The following is a 25,340-nucleotide window of genomic DNA, read 5'->3' on the forward strand; positions in this document are numbered from 1 at the left end:
TCGAGGAATTAGAGCAAGAGGAGAATATTATTGAAGACGTTACCAAGCTTGTGCGAGAGGTGGGATTGGACGATATTACAGCTGAAGATGTGACAGAAGTCTTAGAGAGTCACAATAAATCACTTTCCAATGAAGACTTAAAAGAATTAGCTGAACAATTAAGTCAACATCCAAAGGAGGAGAAAGAAAACGAAGAAGGCCGTCTGAGAAATATAAAAATGGCTGATTTACAGCGTATTATCCTTGCAAGCATAAAGACATTGACTGATGAACTCTGTGAAAAAGACCATGATTGGGAACGGAGTGCGAACGTAAAAAGGCACATAATCGCATCTATTCGACCTTACACAGAACTCCTTAACGAAAGAAAAAAAATCTAGGCAGTTAACACTGGATACTTTTTTCAAAAAAAATTCAGGTGATCTGAAACCAGGGACTTCAACATAGAAATATGTAATATCTTTCCGAAGTTTCATATCTTTTGTATATAATTTTTTGTTTTCGTTATTAATAATTTTATTTTAACAAATATATATGTATGTATTATCAAAGCTTTAAATATAATAATGTTACACATACTTAATGTGCATATTTTTTGACTGCGCAGAACATAACTTTGTTAATCACATCAAAATTGGGTTTGTTTTATGCCCATTTTTTCAGGAATGGAAGTGAGATGTAAAGGGTTGCCGCCTGTATTATGATATCATGTGAGTTCCTTTACATGGCTAAGTAAAATCTACGAACATGCTAACATTATCATAATGGGTCCCACCTTTCCCCTCTCTTTTTGCTAATTTTTATATGGAGTATTTGGAGAACAAAATACTTAGCACAGGCATTTTTAATTCTTTAGTCTAGCTGCATTATGTGGTGATGTGTTTGCAATTTGGTCTTTGGAGATCTATAGCCATTGGCTAAAAAATTGTGCCACAAGTGAGTGAGTGCAGTAGTTGTAAGAGAATTGTCATTGGAACAGCTCTGGCTCTGTGAGCTAGTGGTGTTTTAGGATACCATATTTTTGAGCTGGATGACGGTGTGATTGTTTGTGCAAATATCTCCCTGCATGTGTAGGTTTTCCATAAACAGAAAAAGATAATGAACCATAAAGAAGGCATGCGAGTAGTGTATCCAGGAAGGGCAGACAGTTTTTAGCTTCCTGTTCCATTGCGAAATGGATTTTAGGGTGTTAGCTATTTAAATGCACTAAAAATGTATCTGATGTGTCTGGACCATATGACCAAATAACAAACACATTATTAACATAGCACAACCAAACCACTGGTTTGGGAGTGACTGTATTCAATGCTTGGTATGCGAAGTATTCTATGTAGAAATTGGCTAAAGGTGGGGGGGGGGGTCCCATAGGTATCCCATTTAGTTGTTTGCAGTGCTTTTTTCTGGCGGTACACGGTACGGGCACCTTTTTTCTTAAGTTTTTAAAAATTTGTGATTTATTAACAGCAAAATGTATTATAAATATTCCGGTAGGTGATACTGTGTTCACAAATTGAATTTTCAGTTTTGATTACTCATAAATTGGTACCCTGCTTTCCTGTTTCATAGGTTGGTACGTAACCGGAAACAGGAAGTTGTGTTCACTTCTGATTGCTTCCAATATCGGTTTAGCAATTCCATATTCACTCTGCAACAGGCAGGTGTTTACGTGAGTTTTGAATTAATCTAAGTTAAATCAGTGCAATCATTGTTCAAAATGAGTAAAATAAGTAGTTACTTTATGCCAATGAGAAAAACAGTAAGGCTGAAGAAGCAGAAATTGTTGAATCTACTTGTGATCCTGTAAAACAGAAAACTAGCACCGAAAATACACTGGGATGAGGATCACGAAACCAAGACGAAGATCCATGTGGTCAAAAGGAAGCAGCTTCTGATAATGATTGGCCCGAATGTTGGACATTTTTGCAAAAAAAATGACCTCTGCGAGAGAAACGAGTGGCTGTATGTCAAGAATAAAATGTTGGGCTGCAAAGCGTGTTGTGATGTCGGAAGTCTTGTCGTCGATAAACACATGGGAACGAAAATTTCAGCAGAGTGGTCAAATGGTAAAATCAGTCATTTTGGAGAATCTCGCAAACAACAGTTAATGTCATTAAGAAAAAAGATTTACGATCATAAGGAGAGTGCAGCACACAAAGCATGCCAACAAAGCGAGACGACGAGGGTATATCGGAGGATATGTTAAAAGTGTGGAAGTTGCTGTAATAACATCTTCATGGTGAGTACTGGCACCTTTTTTTCCAGAAAAAAAGCACTGGTTGTTTGTATATCTTCCCTTTTCATGCAAAATTAACTGCATGAAGAATAAAGTTTGTAAATTATTCAAGAAAGTTGCTTCCTGGTCAAAAGAAACGGTTAACAAACTCAAGCCTTTTCATGTAAAAACACACAGAACATATGAAATACCTATAATTCAAAAACAAGAAACACCCAAATGTCCAATTCTGGATAGTACAAATAGTCCTACATACAAACTTGCTAAGCATTTATCTAAATTACTAGACCCCCCCCCCCCCATAGGCAATTCTTCCTCCTTTGTAAAAAATTCCATTCTCCTAAAAAAAAAGTATATTAAAAAACCACATCTTAAAAAATTGACATAACAATTAGTTTCAATATCATTTCCATGTTTAGCAATGTACCATTAATTGAAACCACGGATTTGGTAAAATCACATTTTCCCCCCCCAAATATATTTGAATTATTTTAAATTTACAGTAGATGCAGGTTACTGTGCATGGAAAGAGAAGATTGATTACAAACAACTTGAAGGATCAGCAATGAGCTCCTCCTTTAGCCAATTTCTACATATAACATGTAGAAAACCAAGCAATGGATACAGTCACTCTCAAACCAGTGGTTTGGCTATGTTATGTTGATGATATGTTTGCTATTTGGCCACATGGTCCAGACACAGATACTTTTTAGTGCATTTAAATAGCTAACACCCTAAAATCCATGTCACAATGGAACAGGAAGCTAATGACTGTTTTTCCTAGATACACTAGTCACTTGCCTTCCTTATCGTTCATTATCTTTTTCTATTTATAGAGAACCTACACATGCAGGGAGATATTTGCACAATCACACCATCATCCAACTCAAAAATATGTATCCTAAAAACACTAACTCACAGAGCCAGAGATATCTGTTCCAATGACTATGCTCTTACTGCTGAACTCGCTTGCATCTCACTTATTTAGCAAATGGCTAAAATTCCCAAAGAATAGAAAAAAATACAGGTATGATGAGCTGTGTGTGTGATAAAAGGACCTCCCAGATGAGTCTTTGACTCCATGAGGTCTTGGGGTAATAATAATAAATACCTTCCATTACCTAATACACAAGACTAGAGCAAAACTGTTACTATCCTATCCATCAGGGCAGATCTGAAAAGATATCTAGAGCGTTTAATAAATATCAGCTCCACATCACATTTTAAACCATACATCAAATTGGCAACTCTCATCCATTCACATAAGGATAAATTCTTTCCTTTATCACATCCAGGAGTATATGAAGTGCCATGTACTTGTGACTTGCTTACTATGGACAGACAGGAAGAACGTTTTGACATCTGCCTTGGAGAACATAAAAAATACATTCGCCACTATCGTTATGGCAAGTCAGGATCAGATTGAAAAAAACAAAAGTGCCACACAGAAGTTCTTATAAATCAGAGAGATTGATTTTGGAATCAGCAGCATAAAATATTCTCCAAACCTCAACAAGTATAGCTGTATCAATTCATCAAAAATCTCGAAGATAGTCATTTTAAGATCAAATTAATACATGCTCTCTCTCTCTCAATCCAACAATAGATGGTGCCAATTAGCACTTTAGTTCTTTGCATTGTCTGTTACAATTTTTTAAAACTAGTCCGTTATACCAAACTGTTATGACAAACTGTTTTTGTGCTCTTAAGATGCTGAATATAATACTACCGAATTAATAGCAAATAAGTTAAATAAATAATACTTATTTTCTTACATTCTGTGTTGTGAATAATACTGTTAAATAAACAATCATGTACTGCCAACACATAAGCCTGTGTTCTTGTTTAAGACCTACAAGGATTCCTGCACTCCTGTTAAGTGTCATTCCCCCATCTAGGAGGTTGACTATCATGGAGCTCTACCTGAATCTATATTATACAGTAGAAACACAAGATAGGGGAGGCTTCGATCTCCCCATCTAGCAGCTGGTATCCTATGTCTATAGATATTTGTATTCACGAGGCCAGTTTGCCTGTTTTTTTTTGAGGGACAAAACTACGAGTTTCTGAGACAGAAAAACTTCTACCTCCAATGATACCAGCTGACTTAGCTTAGATCGAAAAGCCCTGGTGGAAGTTCCTCACTCAAAGACGAGATTTGGACCCGAGTCTTTTCAACAAAAGGACTCCATCGAAATGAACTGAACTATGAAGGTTCCTTATAAGAATTAGAAGGGAAAAAAAATCAGCATTCTAAACAGAAGTTGTTACAAGTTGGAGAGATTCTTTTTAGAGTAAGCAAGAGCTATGAAACACTCTCCTAATCTCAACAAGCATGGCTGCATTAATCTGCCAAAATTTTGGGGAAAAGTCATCTTATGATGAATTCCAACCCAAGAACTGTAAAAATAAAAATAAAATAAATCCTATTTATAAAACATTAGAAGACATCAAATTAGAATTTTAGGGCATTATAATTTGCATTCTGGAAAAATAAAGATCTGCTCAGTTCTGTGAGTATCGAGACAAAGAAAAAAATGATAACAACACTAGTGTGGCCAATTTTCACGTATGGAAGTGAGACCTGGATATTCAAGAAGAGAGTAAGGCAACAGATAATAGCCTTTGAAATGTGGTGCTACAGGAGAGCTCTGAAAATCCCATGGACAGAACACGTGACAAATACAGATGTCCTACAGAGAATGAGAACACAGAGATCTTTATTACAGGAAATAGTCCAGAAAAAGATGAGATTGGCAGGACATGTACTGAGAGATAAGATCATGGACAGGATCACATGGCTATGCAGAAACAAAAAGGAAAGCCATCAACAGATAGAACTGGAAGGACATGGTGCTGCACCCTCTCACTGAGGAAGCTACATGAAGAAGAATTTGGTTTATTTTCTATGCCCACTGACACCTGCATATATCATAAGAAGTATTAGAAGGAAGAAAAACAGTGGCATAATCACTGTGATGATGATGAAATCCAGTGAAATATAAGCCAGTTAATAAATTAAAATATTTTTATTATTGTTTGGGGTGTATGTAACTCCATTAAAAGACATATGAATAACACGCCTACTCCTTGTCCACAAAAATGATAGATTAGAACTATATATAAAATAAAGATAAAACTACTTTAACTACACATAAGAAAGACTCAGTTTTAAAATATTATGTTACCCATGAAGTATGCATCTCCATAGAGGCCAGGTTTAGGTGAGGTATACTGTGGAGAGTCCCTGTCAAATCCTTCTGTTCCATACACCTACAAAATACATAAATTTCTCAATTATTATACTCATACTGAAGGTTTAATTTGATAGAAGAAGTACATAAGGTATTATAAAATGCATTCTGTTGAAATATGCAAATTTTAGACTGGCAGATGCAAACATTTCCAATTTTGTATTAGATTTCACCTCAGAAAAACACTAAAAATAAACTTTGAATGTCGAGAACAAGTATTTATGAAAAAAGAACCTAGGCATATACATTGCAAATATCTGTTCACACCGAGCACTAATCTGTCCCATAGCCGCTAATGGAATTATTATTATTATTAAGAGAGTGACCTCCAGGGAGTCAGGAACTCATCAAGGGAGGCCATACCATTCGTATCACCTATCATACCTGTTCCTTAATTCATTCACGCTACTTGCACACACACAACATTCAATGGCAATCCATTCCAATCACATACTACTCTATGAGTGAAAAATCTAGCGTTAAACTCTTCTTGATAGTATTTATTCTCAACTTCCATGGATGCCCTCATGCCCTTCCCCACCCCACCATAAAATGAAAAATTCCATCTACTGGAATTGTGTATAATCCTTTCAGAAGTATGTAAGTCTCAATCATATTACCCATCTTTCTCCTGTTTGCTAGTGTCTGTAGCCTACAAATTCTCAATCTGTCTTCTTAATATGTATTCCACAATCCCGATTTCATTTTTGACACTCTCCTTTGCCCTCTCTCCACTGTATCAAAATCACTATGGAAACCAGAAGAAAACAGATCTGTGTGCACAAATGAGGTCTTTTCAAAGCCTTGTAAAGAGGCAAAATGACTTTTTTTATCTTTACATGTCAAGGTTCGTTTCAGCAGCATTGCCATTATTCTCTGAGTTGTATTTACAATTTTTTGCTTACATGACCTTGAACTTGAATTAATACCAAAAACTTGAAGATCGAGTACTACTGCAGATAAACTGGCTAAATTAGATACATTAACACACGCTTATTTTAGTATTATTTTACTTGATATATATGAATAGCAAACAGTATCTGAAGTGCACTCCTCACCATTGTCCCTGACTTCTATGTCCTCCAAATGGGGCATGTACCTCAAATAATACTAAATAACCAAAGCACCAACATATACTTAAATACTCTTTCAGGAATATAAGTTCTCAAAGATGTACAAAGTATCATGCATTACCAGCTCTATTACAAATAAAATAAAATTCTATATAAATATTCAGAGATTCTATAGCTTAGTCAGTATCAATGATGTTCTTTAATTGGAAAGACTTAGATTTAAATCCTGTCTAGGATGCAAAGCACCTTTATTGGAATTTTTTCAACTTGAGAGTTAGCCAGTCTCATATGCTGGTGGGATGGTTTTTCCTCATAGAAACTTGAGTTTTTCATCATGGAAAACAGACAAAACAGCCAGAACACATGCAATTTACAGCCACAGCAGACAGTGCAGATAGGATAACTTTATCATAAGCAGTATCAAACCACTGAGCATAACATGAAAGGAAGGATGGGATAAAAATATTTAATTATCTCAGAGAAAGTATCACTGTAACAACAACTATTTTCAATATTAATTTTTTGTGTTTCTTTTTTATATATGTTTTTGTGAATCTCATATCTATAAAAGGTTGAAAACAAAAGCATATTTAGTAACATGAGTAGGTAGAGGTCAGATAATTTGAGAATGTGGTTCTGGAAACCAAATCTCTTTTCTCTTTGAAACCCTTTAAGATGTCCAGTACCAGTCTCATTTCCATAGACAGTTACAAACATTAATCTTAGTGATATTTCAACCCATTGTCTGCAAGTTGAAGAGCAATGATGTTAAATGGTCAGAAAGCATCTCCATTAGAACAAATGAATGAAATTCTCAAATGTATTATAGCAGCCACCCGACCTCCATTTAGGTGACAATTGCATTTACATTGTGGTATTATATAAACACCACAGAGTATTGTGCTTGCAGATGCTGCTGAAAAGATATGTTTTTAAATTTAATAATTTTCCTGACTGTGTTTTTAATTCATTGTATTTTACTTAAATTAACTGATTATTTGCAAGTTATTGTGTGTGTGTGTGAGTGTGAGAGAGCAAGAGAGAGAGAGAGAGGGGGGGGGGAAGATTTGGAAAGTTCTGATAAGCACCTAGAACAAAAATTATATTAAAGCAACTGATATAATCACAAGAAAGAAAAAACACATCTTAAAAACTTTGATCCCCATGTTTCATCAAATTGTAACAATTAGGTTTTTTTTTCTTTTAGGATATATAAGAAGAAGAACCCGGGGCAGAGCTGACTACTACCGGGTGCGTCCCCAGGTGGCAGATCGGGGAACAGCCTTCAGATATGGAGGTTAGCTGCGATATAAGCAGAGCAATCTGGCGTATAAGCAGCCGTGGACCAACAGCGATTGAGCTATCAGGGCATGGGGGAGCAGAAGTGGCAACTCTGTCTCACTTAAAACCTCACAAAGCCCAATGACAACTCGGTGACATGGCGAGCAGTGCCGCCATTAAATAAGTACCTGCTGGGGTCACCGCCCCTAACATTGGGAAGCAGCATTGTCAGTACTGACACAAGGTTGAAGCCAAATGATGTCGGAAAAGCTTGTGATCAGAGATTTGCAGATGGCAATATGATTATATTGTGTACGTCTGTAATACTGCGGAGCAGAAAGCAAACGGAGAAACTACTGCTCTACCTTATCTCCAGAACAACCACCATGGCGAGCAAACCTTTACAATTGGCCCCAAGTTCCCGGCATCCCTTAAATGGGACAGGGGTGCGAAGAATCTCCGGGCTCAAAATGGTGTCCACTTTTAAAATTGCAACTTGGAATGTCAGAACTCTGTATGAAGCTGGCAAATTAAGAAATGCCACAAGAGAAATGAAGAGGCTGGGCATCCGGATTTTGGGAATTTGCGAGACAAGATGGCCAGGATCTGGAAAGTGTCAACAAGATAATACGACAATGTATTACTCTGGGAATGATGAGAACAAACATCGACATGGTGTAGCTGTAATAGTAGATGAAGAAATCAATAAATCAGTAATAAATTGGATTCCATTTTCTGAAAGGATAATGCTGTTACAACTTAAGGGAAACCCCGTTAACATAAATATCATCCAAGCTTATGCACCCACAGCTGACAAAAGTGAAGAAGATGTTGAAGAGTTTTATGAACACCTAAAAGAGATTAAAAACCTAACAAAGAAACATGATATAAACATAGTGATGGGTGACTTCAATGCAAAAATGGGAAGAGGGAGTGATGGAGAAATTGTTGAAGAACATGGCTTAGGCACCAGAAATGACAGAGGAGATCGCCTAGTCCAATTCTGTCAGGAAGAAGATCTAACAATAGCAAATACCTGGTTTAAACTTCCACCGAGAAGACTGTACACTTGGAAATCGCCTCAAGATAACCAACATAATATTGTCAGAAATCAAATTGATTATATACTGATAAATAAAAGATTCCACAGTAGTATAAAGAGTGCAAAGACTTATCCTGGAGCAGATATCTCATCAGACCACAATCCCATAGTTGCAGAAGTACGTCTTAGATTAAAATCAGCTAAAAAATCACAAAAGAAGAAAAAGAAAATTGATGTAGAAAAACTGAAAGACCCGAACATAAATAAAAGTGCCAAGACACAGCTTAACCTGCGATTACAACAGATTAACATAGAAGAAAATAAAAGTGTGGAATCTCTTTGGAATAGCTTAAAGAATGCCATCATAACAACAAGTATTGAAGAAGTAGGTTATGTGAATAATATAAAACAACAGGAATGGATGACAGATGAGATTCTTTCTCTTATTGATACAAGAAGAATGTATAAAAACCAAGACCTAGCCAGGTATACAGAAACACATAACATCATCAAGAAAAAAACAAAAGAAGCCAAGGAAAATTGGATGAAAAATTTATGTACTGAAATTGAACTGCTTCAGAAACAACATGATAATTTCAATCTGTATAAGAAAATCAACGAAATTTCCGGAAAACTGAGGAAAAAGCAAATAGTGTCTCTAAGAGACGAAAATGGAAAAATAGTTCTAGAAGAAGAGAATAAAGCACAGATTTGGATAAAATATGTAACAGAACTTTTCAAAGATACTAGACAGAAGCCTATAAATATAAAAGATAACATTCAAGGACCAGCAATCATGAAATGCGAAATAGAGAATGCTATAAGATCAAGTAAAACAGGAAAAGCCAGTGGACCAGATGGTGTGCAAACAGAATTTTTAAAATTAATCGAACCAGATAACATCAAACTTCTTGAAAAACTATTTAATAAAATATATGAAAGTGATGAATTTCCATCAGATTGGCTCAAATCTACATTTATCACTATCCCAAAGAAACCCAAAGCGAATTCCTGTGGTGACTTCAGACTTATTAGTCTAATGAGCCAAACATTAAAAATATTTTTGAAAGTAATTCAGAATCGCATTTATAGAAAAAGTGAAGAAACTCTAAGTGAAACACAATTCGGCTTTCGGAATGGTTTTGGTACTAGAGAGGCCCTTTTCTGTACCCAAATATTGATACAAAAATGCATAGAAAAACAGAAATCTGCCTTTATGTGTTTCATAGATTTTGAAAAAGCATTCGACAAAGTCAGACACACCAACTTAATAGAAATCCTTCAACAAATAAGGCTAGACGAACAAGACATAAGACTAATAACAAATCTGTATTGGAATCAGTCAGCTACCGTTCAATTAGACAACATTACCACCAGTGATATTAACATCAAAAGAGGAGTGAGACAAGGATGTGTGCTCTCACCACTCCTGTTCAACATATATGCAGAGGTAATCTTTAAAAAAGCATTGGAAGAATGTCCAGAGGGAATCACAATAAATGGAAAGATTGTTAACAACCTACGATATGCAGATGACACCGTGCTAATTGCAGATAACATTATGTATCTCCAAAAACTTGTTGACAGAGTATACATAGAAAGCCAAAGAATGGGAATAAATATAAACATCAACAAGACAAAATACATGATCATCAGCAAACATCCAGCCTCATCAATGAAACTGACACTCAATGGGAAAAATATTGATCAAGTGTCAAGATATAAATATCTTGGTTGCTGGCTTAATGAACGGTGGGATCCAGAAATAGATATAAAGACAAGGATTGAAGTTGCACGGCAGTCCTTCATGAAAATGAGAACACTATTCTGCAATAAAGACCTAAACATGGAAGTCAGATGCCGAACGCTGAAATGCTACGTGTGGTCTATTCTGCTCTATGGAGTTGAAACATGGACATTGAAGGCGACAACCATCAAGAAAATCGAAGCCTTTGAGATGTGGCTATACAGAAGAATGATAAAGATATCATGGACAGAAAAAATTACCAATGAAGATGTCTTAAAATCCATTGGCAAAGCTAAACATCTTGTACAAATAATCAAGAAACGAAAAACATCATATCTTGGCCACATCGTGAGAAACAGCAAATACCAACTTCTACAAACTATTTTGGTAGGAAGAATTGATGGCAAAGGAACTAGAGGAAGAAAAAGAATATCATGGTTTGACAACATCAAGACGTGGACAGGAAAGAGCAGTGCACAACTGCTCAGATTAGCACAAGAGCACAGTTTGTTCGCCAAGATGGTCGCTGACCTTCGATAGAAGATAGCACAATAAGAAGAAGAAGAAGAAGAAGACATAAAATTAATCAATTTTTGTTCTAGGTGTTTATCAGAACTTTCCAGATCCTTCATGGTATGTATATATATATATATAATATTGTGTGCATGTGTGTGGTAGAAATATAGGGACTGTGAGTCATTTGTTTGAATACGATATGAAAAATATCATTTGACATCGTGTAGCATATATACACTGATGCAAGAATAATGAATAGTCTGCGTAATAAAAAACAAGAGACGATGGTACAAGAATATGCCAGAAATTATGCATTTTGATCAGACAGATTGAGAATTGTAGGTTAGTGAATGTGAGTGGAATAACAAATAAAGAGCAAATGAGATGGCATGGAAAGCTATGATACATATCAGGAGGAATGTGAGCATGAATGGAGGTGTGTCAGCATGCAAGATATTTGTAATTGAAAAAAGTAAAAGTGTGCATGAATAACAGGTGATATGAAAGCAGCAGAAAAGAAGACAACTCCATGTGATGGCTGAAATGTTGAGGCTTCAATGAAAACCATGTGGGAGTCGGAAAGACTAGATATGTGATTGGAAAAGCACAACAGAAAAAAAAAGGAAATGAAACTCATGCAAAAGTAAAGGATAGACTGCTGGCTCTCTTCTCTTCATCTTCACTCTCAGAAAACAAAGGCATGTTTTCTGAGAGTGAAGATTTGTGAATGAAGTTATATGTAAGCAAGTGGAATGAATGACATGATTGTCATGTTCAGAATGAATGGATGACATGACTGTCATGTTCAGAGAATGAATGAATGATCTAAAGGTAGATAAGTTTGGTATGTGGAGTTATTCATTGAGGCAAAAAAGAAGGACAAAGAGTCAGGATTACAGTTTGTTGCCACAGCATGATAGGAGTAAGCTGAAGCAAAGAGCTGTGATTTCAAATGATTTTGTGCATGGGATGATTATGATGGTTAAAAGGATTTATCCTTCGAAGATGGATTATATTGTACCCGGTGTTAGGTGCTTGGAAAATTTGTTCTTCAATAAAAGAGTGAATGTGAGTGGTCAAAGAATCTAGATATTTCATACATGTATCTATGAAAGAATGGATACATGGAAATATAGAGTGGCCATAAAATAACTTTCCCTCTTTGGAGGCATCTGTAGCTAAAACCAATAAACGGAATGAGACCAAATTTTATATTGAGACTTTTGAAGGCATGGGGAGATGATTTCCACGAAAAAAAGATTTAGTACCAAAAGTCGCCGATACTGTGCGTATTGGCGACTTTTTGCTATGCGTGTGTAATAGCAGCACCACCAATTCCACTTAAAAAGGGATTGGGAATGTTCAGGCAGTTATTCGAATGACTGACGAATTGTGCTCAATATGCTTCTACTTTGCCTCAGCGTGCTTTACTTGTTAAGTTGTTTTACTGTAAACAGTGCAATGCCGTAGAGGCCCTTCGGGAATTTAGAAGGCTTCATAATCTGCGTACAGATCCTATGTCAGCTGTAGCACTGAGAGCTATGATTAAGAAGTTTGAAGAAACTGGATTACTAGGAGTTAGACCTGGCAGAGGACGGAAAGCAGTGCAAGAAGAGACGACAGTAACAGACGTTGCTACTGCGGTGTTCGACGACACATAATCAGTAAAATTTGTATATTCCTTTTTACCTGCGTTTACTGACCTGCAAATATCTGACTGCTTTCGACACCGCCAACACCAAAATTTCCCCTATCGGTGACTTTTGATACTAAATCTTTTTTTTGGAGAAAACATCTCCCCATGCCTTCAGAAGTGTCAATATAAAATTTGGTCTCATTCCGTTTATTGGTTTTAGCTACAGATGCCCCAAAGAGAGAAAGTTATTTTATAGCCACCCTGTACTTCCATGCTATTTCTACAAGTAATTGTAGAAATGTCAGATGTGCACTCAGATCAGTGCATTCATCAGTAATATATCCCTCCATGGGCCAGCAGCTTTTTCAGCACCTCCATAGTGTAATTGGAAGAATGATGGTACGTTGTGCCCTTCAACTGGAAAAGGAAAATTCAATTCCCATCATGATGAAAGGAATCTTTATATGGATCTTTTTCGATTGAAGATGAGTTAGCCGATCTCATTTTTTTTCCTGGAAACTCAGGTTTTTCGTCCCACATACAAACAAATCGGCCTTGAGAACACACTCAATATACAGACAAAATACAGCAATGGGCAGTAGATGGCATTGGAATAGGTGATGATGATGGTGGTGGTTTGCTGTAGTTGATGGTTTAAGTGATGGAGACAGAGAGTTGTAGAGTAGATACCCTCCCTTGATGAGTCTCTAGACTCCTTGGAGGTGTCATGTAGTAATAATAATACACAGACTAGTTAATGGCTATTGAGAGAAGAACAGTCAAGACGACATGATACACACTGCAAACTAGTGGAGAGTTACACATTTTGGGATTAAAAGATTACCAGCTGTGTACTACATTGATGGAACGGTACTCCAAGAGATTGATGAGGTGTGACTAGGGACTTGGGTGTGTTGGTAGATAGGAAGATGAAGTTCAGGGGACACATTGCTAAGGTGTCCAAAGATTGCACATAGGATTACTTGGTTAACTGACAGTCATAAAGTATGTGATCAACAGGCTGCTGAAGGTGTGGAAAACAAATGCATGATGGGGATTCCAGGATATGGAATCCATGTAGGTTCCAGGTTTAACCATGCTAAACCATGGTTAAACCTGGAGAGATGGTGTGTTTTTTTCAGCCAGAGTATGCTTCTGATATTTAGCAAGAATTCTTTTGTTATTGATCCATTTTTTGATGTTTTCTATTCTTCTTCTAATTAGACAAATTAGACCTATTTCTTCTGCAAATGTTTTTATAGCAGATTTTGAGTATTTTTGGTAACTTGTTTCTAGCCATTCATTTATAGCCGGTTCTTTAGCCAGCTGATGTGCTCTCATTTCCTGCTATCGTAGTATGCACCTTCACCCAGCAGAAATAGATTTCCCATCCCTCTAGAGTGAAATCCCAAAACAGATTTCTTGTCTGTTCTATTAATGGTATATGGTTGTTCTGGTTTTTTATTCCATCTATAGAGCTTCTACTGTCACTGTAAATTGTTGCTGTCTTTTGATGAGAGATGCCGATTTCTAATTCCCAGAGATATGTAAATGAATGAAATATAGCAAGTTGTTCTGCTTGGTTGTTGGAACAGAGAGAACGTAGTCTGCAAACTTGATAGGTAGCCTATGGGCGTCAGATCACTCAGTCTAGAGCAGCATTCTTGTACAGTAGTCCCCCCTTATATGAGGGTTCACTTTCCACAGTTTCAGTTACTTGCGGTCAACTCCTAATTGAAAATATTAAATGGAAAATTCCAGAAATAAACAATTCATAAGTTTTTAAATTGTGCGCCATTCTGAGAAGCATGATGAAATCTCATGTGGTCCCACTCTGTCCCATGAATCATCCCTTTGTCCAGCGTATCGCTGTACTGTATATACTACCTGCCCATTAAGTCACTTAGTAATTGTCTTAGTTATCAGATTGAGTGTCGTGATATAATCCTTATTTTACTTAATAATGGCCCCAAAGCACAAGAGTAGCAATGCTGGCAATTCAGATATGCCAAAGAGAAGCCGGAAAGTGCTCCCTTTAAGTGAAACAGTGAAAGTTCTCGACTTCATAAAGAAAGAAAAAAAAAAGTATGCTGAGGTTGCTAAGACACCATCCACATAACTTTTTATTACAATATATTGTTATAATTGTTCTATTTTATTATTAGTTGTCGTTAATCTGTGCCTAATTTATAAATTAAACTTTATCATTATTAATTATTATAAAAACATAGTATATATATATAGTGTTTGGTACTATTTGCGGTTTCAGGTATCCACTGAGGGGCTTGGAATGTATCCCTGCAAATAACGGGGGAAACTACTGTATAATAGACTGTCTATAATATACAGTGAAAAAATAACCAACATTCCCTTCGGTTTTGCTTCCATCGGTGCTTTCTTTCTCCTTAATATATGTTTTCTTTGCTGGGTGAGGCCATCTACTTCTGTAAAGTGGACGTTCATAGCATTTGGAACAATGTTGGAATTTCTGTTATATCTTCTGGAAGTGACTTCATATATATGAGTGAATTCTTGCATTTTCAAGCAGATTAGTATTAGACCAGCAATAATGCAAGCTTCCTCGAATGATATTGTCCTGTATCCCTTAATTATTCATATGGCTATAATGCGTTGAACTCTGGTTAGCTTTTGTCGGTTTTTCTTTGATTTTAGTGCATGTTTCCAGGCAGGTGCAGCATAGGATATCAATGGTGGTACAGCTCCGGTATATATGTTTTCAGCACTCAATGGCCTAATCCCCACTTTGTCCTTACCTAGTTAGAAGGTTTATTATTTGTAAGCTATTTTTGACAACATATGAGATGTGCTTTTTGAAGATAAATTTTTCATCTAATGTAACTCATAGGCATTTTAGCTCACTGACTACCTCGAGAACTTTCGTGTTTAGGAAGAACATTACAAGTTATTTTGATTTTTTAAGTGGTATGTGGAGCACATGAGACTTGCTGCTATTGAAGGTAACTTTCTTCTCGCATGCCCACTCTGCAATTTTAAAGTTCTTCATTGCTGTTACTGTAAGTCATCACGTCCCCTAATAGGTCTATTGAGTAGACAAAGTGCATTATTTGGTTTATCAGAAGTTTTTCAAGTACTTTACCAGCAATATTTATGAGACTGATTAACCTGTATTTGGTAATTTCATTGGATGTTTCTTTTCCTGGTTTGATTATGGGTATAATTTTATTCTTGGAACCACTGATCTTAATATTTACTCAATTTCATTGTAAATCATCATTAGGAGTGTCTATGTCTGTTTCCATTCTTTGTCTGTAATTTTGTGAATTTGTTGATCCATTGATTCATTGTTATTATGAATAAACTTCATTATCATAATAGCTGCAGTTTCTGCTAAGTTTTTAGTGTAGGAGCAGTCTGTTTTCTTGTGGTCAACTCCTAATTGAAAATATTAAGGTGATGATGATGATATTGACAGAAAGATTAAGAATACAATTGGAAGCATACCTTGCAGATGAACAAGCAGGATTTAGAAAAGATAGCACTATCAATACAATTCAACAGATTTTGACAATGCGGTTAATAAGAGAGAGAAAGCTAGGAGAAAAAACAAAAACACACACATACCTACTTTGTTGATTTTCAGAAGGCATTTGACAATATCGACCAGAAAGTGACATTAGCAGTGCTAAAATCCTATGGAATTGACAGAAAACTAATAGCTATATTAAAAGATGTTTATAAGGATGCAGTTGCAGCAGTTAGAATAGGTGATGATTTGGGAAAATGGTTTAAAACAAGCAGAGGTACTATTACAAAGAGACCCAATATCACCAAGCATTTTCATCGCACATTTAGAAAGAGCAATGGATAAAATGAAGGAAGATGCAAAAGGAATATCAGTGCATGGGATCAGAATTAACAATCTTAGATTTGCAGATGACATTGTTATTATTGAAGAAGGCAAAAGAGAACAACAAAAAACATTAAAACTGTTAAATGAGAAAGGGAAAAGATTTGGACTTGTTATGAACTTGGAAAAAACAAAGACAATGGTATTTGGTGAGAAGAACATGAAACAAAAGATACAAGTAGATGGAATTGATACAGAAAATGTAGAACAATTCACATATTTGGGAAGTAAAATGACATATGATTTTGACTGTAAAAAAAGAAATAAAGATCAGGTTTGCAAAGGGAAGAACAAATCTGAAGGCCATGGATAACATCTGGAAAAGAAAAGTGATCAGCCTGCAAACAAAATAAGAGTACTGGAAACATGCATTTTGAGCGGTGTAGTACTGTATGGATCTGAAACATGGGTAATAAACAAGGAATCAAGGAAAATAATTCTGGCATTTGAAAGAACTTGTTACAGGAAGATTCTAAGAATAGGATGGGTACAGAAAGCCACAAATGAAGAGCTCTATCAGAAAATACAACCAAAGGAGAATCTAATGCAGAAGATTATAAAACGGACGCTGCAATTATTTGGATACATCTGCAAAATGAGTGAGGACTCTAAGATAAAGACATTCATGTTTGGTATTATTGATGGTGTAAACAGAAGAGGTAGACCATGCAGAGAATGGATAGATGACAAAAAGGAGTGGTGTGGAATTAGTGTACAGAAACTGTGCACTGGACAAATAAAGGTAGAAGAAGATAGTGAAGGAGGCATCGAACACCAACAGGCGGTGAGCCCAAGATTAGTGATGATGAGTTCTGTTTTCATAATAGTTGGTAATATATGTTGCCTGATTCTTGCTTGCTGCTAGTTCCAAGGATTCGATTATGGTTGATTCAGACCTGCCCAGATGACTAGGTTCTTGTCTAAGCTGAGCTGTTGTTTGCTGATCACATTAAAGTGATGCTCTGAGATTAGCAATGCAAATTCTTTTTTAATGCTTTTAGAAATATGTCTAAATTGGTTTTGCTAGTGAAGCACTTGATGTTAATGTGATGGTTTGTCTTGTGTATTCTGTTTAAATTTTTGTTACTAATGATGAAACTTAATATGCAATGAGCAAAACAGCTGTCCTCTTCCTCGCATCTCCATTCAGAAACACTGGATAAAATAGTGCCGTTTGCTATTGTCATGAAGCTGCTTCCCTCTAGTATTTTCAAATGATAGGGTATTATTAGCCATCATTTAACATATGTAGGGAAATTGATTCTAAAAACTCTTCCAGATTTTTACCTCTATTGTTTGTATTCTATTTAAACAATAAAACCAAATGAACATACTATCCATTCTAAGAATTAGGCCCTGATTCGTGGCAAAATCCATGATGTTGCCCATTTTTTCTAAGTCATATTTTATATCAGTATGATAGTCTAGATCAGGGATCGACAATGGTGGCTAAAAAACACAACGTGCATTTTTGGCGGCCCATAAAAGGTTGACCATTCTTACATGGCATATGGCCCATATGTTGAATTATTTAAATAATACATTTTATAATATGAATAATAAATTAAAAATAATTTTATACCTATACTTCTTGATATTGCCGTGCATCTTGGTGCGAGTCAACCTTGTGAGTCATCATGAATGGGGATAACAAAGGCGACTTCATCTGATGACAACCGAGATTTTGGCGCACATTAAAGAACGCATTTTCATTAGAAAATATCCACAAATTTTATCAATGCTTGCCAAAAAAAGCAGGGAGACACACATACTGTGATGCATACTATATTACTTTGTTTTTACGTGATAATAATTTTTCATTGAGTTTCATTTTCATGCTTCTTTCATATCTCTTACTTTAAATATTTCTATGTTTTTTAAGACTGATACAATAAAAATTGATAACTCAAATATTTTTTTCACTTACTTTCGCTTAATTAAACGCTTGCAGCCCGATTATTAAAAATAAAAGTTGAACGTGGCCTGCAAGTCTGAAAAGGTTGCCAACCGCTTGTCTAGATACATGCTTTCAGCAAAAGTTTTAATTCCACTGTATGTAATTTCGATAACTACCTAAGTGTTCGTTGCTGTACTGAGAAATTACTACTCCTCGACTTAAGAGTTGACCATGAGTATTGCAGCTCTCTTTCTTTCTGATCCTTTGGAAAATATTTTATAATTAGTTGAAAACCAGATATTTTGTTGTTGATGTAAGGTTCTTGTATTAATGCTAGGCCTATATCTATTCGCTTGAAATCTGTTCATGAATTTGGTTAAGTTATTTACAGCCTTGATAGAGTGTTGAAGATTTATTTGAAGGCATTGCAGGGAAGTAGTGCTGTTTCTGATAACTTTATTATTTCTTTCCATAATCTATATTTTGAATTTTGAACTGTCTATAGTAGTTGTAGGTCGGGCAGTCTTTGCTTAGTGCCATGTGTTTGCGGTCGTTTTTGGTTTTTGCAAGCTTGTTATGATTTTGGCAATTTATAGAATTCATCTCAGACTTATTTCATGGGCACTCACTGAACTTATGTTCCTTAGAGCAGAACAGACAGGTGGATTTTTCCCTACTGTCTCATGTATGATGGTGGAACTTATTGCAATTAAAGCACATTAGAATGTTTATATAGTCTGTGCAATGGCAAATTGAACATTATAACACTGATTTTCAATTTGGTCCTCACTGTTGGATTGACTTCAATAATTAAAAATAAATAATTAAATAAATAAAAAATATATACATATATAATTAGCCTTTCCCTTAATGCATAGCATTATACATACCCGTAAGGATATGTGCTTTGCATTATGGGAAAGGCTAATTATATATGCATATATTTTTAATTATAATTAAAAATATATAATTATATTTTTAATTATCATTAAAATATTATAATTAAAATATTTATTTTAATTATAATATTTTAATTGCCACAGTCCTGAAAATAGTTCAGGTGCAAACTTGTTTGCTTACACTTGGATAAATGATGTAATTTCTTGGTATCATTAATTTATAGCATAACCAAGTGGAAAAACTTCCAACAACCTGAATAATTAAGTTTTTCTTGTTCATTTTTTCATTTGTCATAATGAATGTCTGTGTCATCTTTGTATCACCACTAAAGAGTTCTTCATTGTGCATGCATATTGAGTCAGTTGTATTGTTCGTATCGATTTCGCTGGGAATATCATATATATCTTACTGTTTTTTGATACTATTGGGTCTTTGCATTCCTTAGAGATTTCGTTATGTAGCAAGTCTATGTTGGTTTTTTCTTTGGATTCAATTAAGATTCCTCCATTATTAATACTTTTCATTTTTGTGATACTGATTTTGATTTTTCTTGGGTCTATTTTTTATTTTATGATTTTTTGGTTTCTTCGCTGTTTAGTTAAGATATCAGTTTTGCTATTAATTTATAGCAAGGATTGTTTTCAGATTTGTCTTTGTTTTTAGCATTTTTTAGCGACTTGTGAGTATAACTGAGTAAAGTTAGCCTGTTCCTGCTTATTTATAGTAAACTGTAGTTCATTTTGTTAGATCTTGAATGATGGTTCTATCAAGAATAGAACTGCTCCATTCAAGATTTAACAAGAACAACCATATCAAGCAAAAGCACACGTATTCTTGGCAAAACAGACATAATATATAAAAATGCAGATGTGAACTTTGCTTAAGAGAAAGAAGGGAATTAAAATATAAAGGAAGAAATTGAATCCTAAATTAAAATGAAATTGAAGAAGGAAATAAGTATTAGATTGTACTATGTTTAAAGTATTATCTAAAATAGATGGAAATCTTAAACTTTCAAAAGCACCAATATTAATACTTGGTGCTTTTGAAAACCAAAATCATGTATTGTCATGCGAACGAAATACAACGGTTGCTGTGTGACCACCAAAGATGACATAACGAACGATGAGTAAGCATTCATGGAAGGCGCTCGAATTTCGCATTCCCCCGAAGAGAGCAATCGTCATTCAGCGAGGAGGTTACAGCCAATTGGAAAACGTCATAGACAAGCTTGGAGTATGGAAGAGGGTGCTATAGAAGAGTTTAAAAACGAACTCACAGGGCTGGAGGCTCTCTCTTAGTTCCCTCTACATTTTGGTTTTGGTTCCTGTGGTGTTCCTCGGTCGTGTGTGCCCCCCCCCCTCACGTGGGTTACAGGCTCGTAGTTCCGAAGCGGGTCAATGAACGGCTGATATCTGAAAAGACATCATGGCAGCAGCGAGTTTATGGTTCGTAATTCCGATGCAGGTCAGCATGGCTGATATCTGATAAGACGGCAGGGCGGCAGCGAACTTATTGCTCGTAGTTCCGAGGCGGGTCAGCATGGCTGATATCCGATAAGATGGCATGGCGGCAATGTGTTTCTAGTTGCTGAGTGGCGCGAATCGAAGAAGTTGTGCAGGGGATGATGACATTGTTTCGAGTTTCGGCCATCGGTCTGGTTCTAACCGATGAGAAGGCAGCAAAGAATTCCCTTTGAAGATGATATGTGTTAAAAGCAGCGACGCGAAAAGTTCGTGAGCCCAGAAGAAACAGGGAAAAAAAATCGGGACAAGCATGTGACCCCACGTGGCGGCAGATCACCGTAAAAGGGGACAATCCATAATAAAGAACAGACGGAAGGATCGAGAAATCGTCTAACAAGGTGGTAAAGTACAAAATCTTCATTTTTTGTATTATCTATTAATGATGAATGTAAAAAAATGGACAGAGAATAGAAAAGAAGATAGTGAGAATTTAGAGACAGTTTCATGTGTTAAGTTGATTGAATTGGACTGGTAGTCTACGTTCTTAGATTGTCTAAACCCTAGTTAATGTGTATGGGTCGTTAGTAACACTAATTTAATTTGATATCGGGAACCATGTTTGTGATTTAGATGAATCATGAGAGTGTATAAATAACTTGCCAGTTTGATTACCACTGCCTTGCTTTACCTGTTTTTTAGTATTGATCTTGATTAGCTTTGAATAATGTTGAAAATTTATTTTTCACTTGGTTAGAGTATAATAAAATTAGTTTAATCCTTTATCCAAGTGTGAGCAAACAAAGTTTGCACCTGAAAGTATCTTCAGGACTGGGGTAAGGTGGTACAACACCAGGGAAACTCGTTGCAAAGGTGGAGCAAGATACCAACACTCCTATCTCAGTATCTCCTATAATGCAAAAAGGGTAGTGGCCCTTCCCATAATGCATAACATTAGACATACCCGCAAGGAGATGTGTTTTGCATTATAGGAGATACTGAGATAGGAGTGTTGGTAGCTTGCTCACTTTCAATTTTGTTAGAATTGTGCTGAAAATGGTAGTATGATGACACTTGTAATATGTCTGCTGAGAAAGAGAGATTATGCTAAATTTTTAATAGATCTCTGTAAGGTTTAAAAAAAAAAAGCAGCTGTATTTGAAATTTAGTCAAAGATGGTTAAGAACTTGAACAGATACCTGTCAAGGAATCTAATTTTGATCAAGGTTGAAACTTTCAGACCAGTGGGTAATGTCAGAAACAGTTATATTCCTAATTTGTTCAAAACTGGTTGAGCAATGCAACCCTGGAATGCAGGCAAGACAGTCATCCCCTTCATTTTCCACCAAATGCTCTGAAAGTCTCAAAGAAGAATAAACAATATAATAAATAACTATTACACATTCGAAATTTAGTTGAAATCGGATGAAGCATGCGATCTTTAAACGTGTCTATGGATAAAGGGCTTCCATCCCCCTTCTAGAATATTAGCCTAATTAGGCTAAATTTATCTTTATCAACTTATTCCAAACGTTGTTGATCGAATGATGCAACCTGTAGAGGTATCCAAGACGACAAAGTAATTATTATCAAATAAAACTGTTTTTAAAATTACTACAGTGTTTACCACTTCAAATTCAGCACACTATATCTTGTTGTAAACTTCTGTTGCAAGTGGCGAATCGACAATATTTAATTTAGAACCATGCTAAGAGCGGGTCGGCTCTGCTTTAACTCGACATTTTTCCCCTTTGACAATATTTTTTATATATTTTAAAAGTCCATTATTATGGAAATTCATCACTTCCCTTTGTAGTTAACTAACTCCATTATAGTGGAGGCGTAATTTTATATCCCAAACACTGGGATCTTCCTTGGCAACTGAGGAAGATCCCTGATAAAGTGTGCAACAGACGCACTTCTTTTCTTGTTTACTTCTTATTATATATATTATATAACAGCTGGGAAGAGCCTGTGTAGCTCAGTGGATGTGGCGTTTGCACACCACGGCGCTTGGCCGCACGAAGGAAGACTTAGTTTGGAGTCTAGTCGGCAACTAGAGGAAATTTTTCTAAGCCTTTTTTCGACCGGTTCCCAAGTTAGTCGATCTCTGGCACGGGCAAGCAGGTTTTTCCTCCTGGAAACTCGGGTTTTTCGTCCTGTAAACTCAAGAAAATCGACTGCAGAACCCCACATTATTTCAGACATTAAATATATTGTGTTAGGGTTAGGAACCACGAGATGGCGGCACATTTGAGCCGTCTCTCTTCACTGTGTACCGCTTAATTAGTGATAGCCTTGGGCCATCTATCTCTGATTGGTACCAGTGGAGATTGAACTGCCCACTCAGTCTCCAAAAGTTAGATAGGGCTAAATGGCCTCGCCTACTCCCCGTATACGGGAATAAAAAGGCGTTAGCTGATTTTTTTTTTTATTTTTATAATAGCTGGCTATAAAACATTACATTATATAAGGCCAGTAATATTGGATGTCGAATTTAGGCTCTAACTAATGATTCCAATCATTTACTCCACTGCTTGAACAATCACTGATAATCATAAATATTCATGATTATCATATTATAGGACTTGACAAATTATGCAAAATCCTACTTGCCATGCAAAAAATGTGCTCTTTCAAGACCCCATTTTAATGATATGCTCAAAAGTCAAGAGGAGTTCCATAAACTGATCAATGGTGCATCTGTGTTTTTTAAAGTTAAAAATATATTTGAGAAAGTTATTATTTTTATTAAATCAGAAACTCTTCTATTTTGTCCAGTATGCTGCTACTCGCCGGTTGACAAATGTTTTAATGCGCAAGCATCCATATTAGACGGCATTATCATTTTGGCATTATGTACCTAAGAAATATTAGTAATGATCAATCGGGCCACCATCATGTTGTAGTTAGTGCATTCTGCTGAGAATAATCAATGGAGACGTTTCTACAATTATTACAATAAACTTCATTTATTTCCGAGTCAAACTTTTGTTGTTCGAAATTGCCGAATAATTTTGCTGTTGAATAGCCAGAATGTTTTCCAGAGGGTTAAAATTTTCGTAATGTCTTAAAGCGGTTCGTTTATTTATTCGCGTTTTTCTTCCTACACTATGGAAAGGTCATACGATATCTTGGAATTACGTACAGGGAATGTTTTTGGCAAATTCAATTTTTTTCCTTGGGGAAGGGGGAGCACTTTTCAAAATATTATAAATAAATGATTTTGAAAAACGTGATTTTATTTTATTTATTTATTATATGGCCTAAAACTCAAAAATTTCGCGTTTTTGAACATTTTCTCGATTATCGCATACCGAAAATTATTTATTTTCCCGGCTCCCAAATTAGTTTCTTAGTTCCACGAGAAGTGGGTTGATATTATGATTTGTCGGATATGCATATGTTAACTTCTTTTACTCAAGCAAATCCGCTTTATGTTTTTAATGACGTTATCGACTTCAGATTTTAAACACGAATGAATAAATACAAAAGGCACACAAGGTATAGCCATGAAAAGTAATAAAACTCACTGAGGTCTGGAAATTCACTAGAAGAAATCGTGATTATATTTTAAGAATACTCGAATTTTCTCATGTTAAATGCTATTGAATAATTATAAAGAAACTGCTATATTGTAGATTGTATTAATTAATGAAAAATGCAATTTTATGGCATTTTTTTTTTCTATCGTTGTACTCGATATTTGTGTGTTTGGTCGTCGAATAAAATGATGGAACCACACTTATCAAGCGCAAAGTTATGAGAGCTTGCGACACTATAAGTTATGTATTAATCATATGCTGCTAAACACCGCTAACAGTACTGTATATTTAATTTATCAGGTCATTAAAGGAAATCGTTGCTGCCAGTCTCAATAGTCTTTGATGACTGCTAACAGTTAATATTATTATATTATTGACTGTTAGCAGTTATTAAAGACTACTGAGATTCACTGGGATTCCAAGCCACTCCGGAAGGCGACTTCACGCTTCACTAGTTATTAGACAAAAGTGCACAGTCTTATTAATGCAATTGCTGATGTCCAGAATATTACTTCAAATTTTTTAAAAGGATAAGACATTATCATCATGCCTTATAATTATTTAAAATAAAATTAACTATCTATTACTGAGTATTTGTACGTGTGTGTGTGTGTGTGTGCGCGCGCGCGCTGACGGCTGTCGGTAGTAAGTTGGCGACAGTTTACTGTCTGTTGCCAGTCTTGCCCATCCCATCTCACAGAATCCCTCTAGCTAGGCCACTAGAGACGGGACATGATGCGTGGACAATCAGTTCAGCTCGTTCGTTATCGACACCCCATTCAGATTCTTCCTTGCGAAATCCTATGGCTGCAGATGCTACATCTGGATTCAGTAGACGCCACAAACGATCCTGCGTTTCTACGG

General features: G+C 35.8%; 1 protein-coding gene across 3 annotated transcripts in view; it reads right to left on the reverse strand.

The window, feature by feature from the left end:
- Positions 1-25,340, reverse strand: part of LOC150096281 (transcription factor 12-like) — a 620,086-nt gene that overhangs the window by 269,205 nt on the left and 325,541 nt on the right. For all 3 annotated transcript variants that reach the window (XR_016549910.1, XM_090408842.1, XM_090408843.1), the window contains one exon: positions 5,422-5,506. Coding sequence is in view for 2 of the 3 variants with exons in the window: in XM_090408842.1 (XP_090264968.1) it covers positions 5,422-5,506 (85 nt within the window). In the remaining variant the exon portion in view is untranslated. The remainder of the gene's footprint in view (positions 1-5,421; positions 5,507-25,340) is intronic.

This window comes from Typopeltis vanoorti, chromosome 19 (genome assembly GCF_054136105.1).
Source record: "Typopeltis vanoorti isolate ZY-2024b chromosome 19, IOZ_Tvanoo_1.0, whole genome shotgun sequence".
NCBI lineage: Eukaryota > Metazoa > Arthropoda > Arachnida > Uropygi > Thelyphonidae > Typopeltis > Typopeltis vanoorti.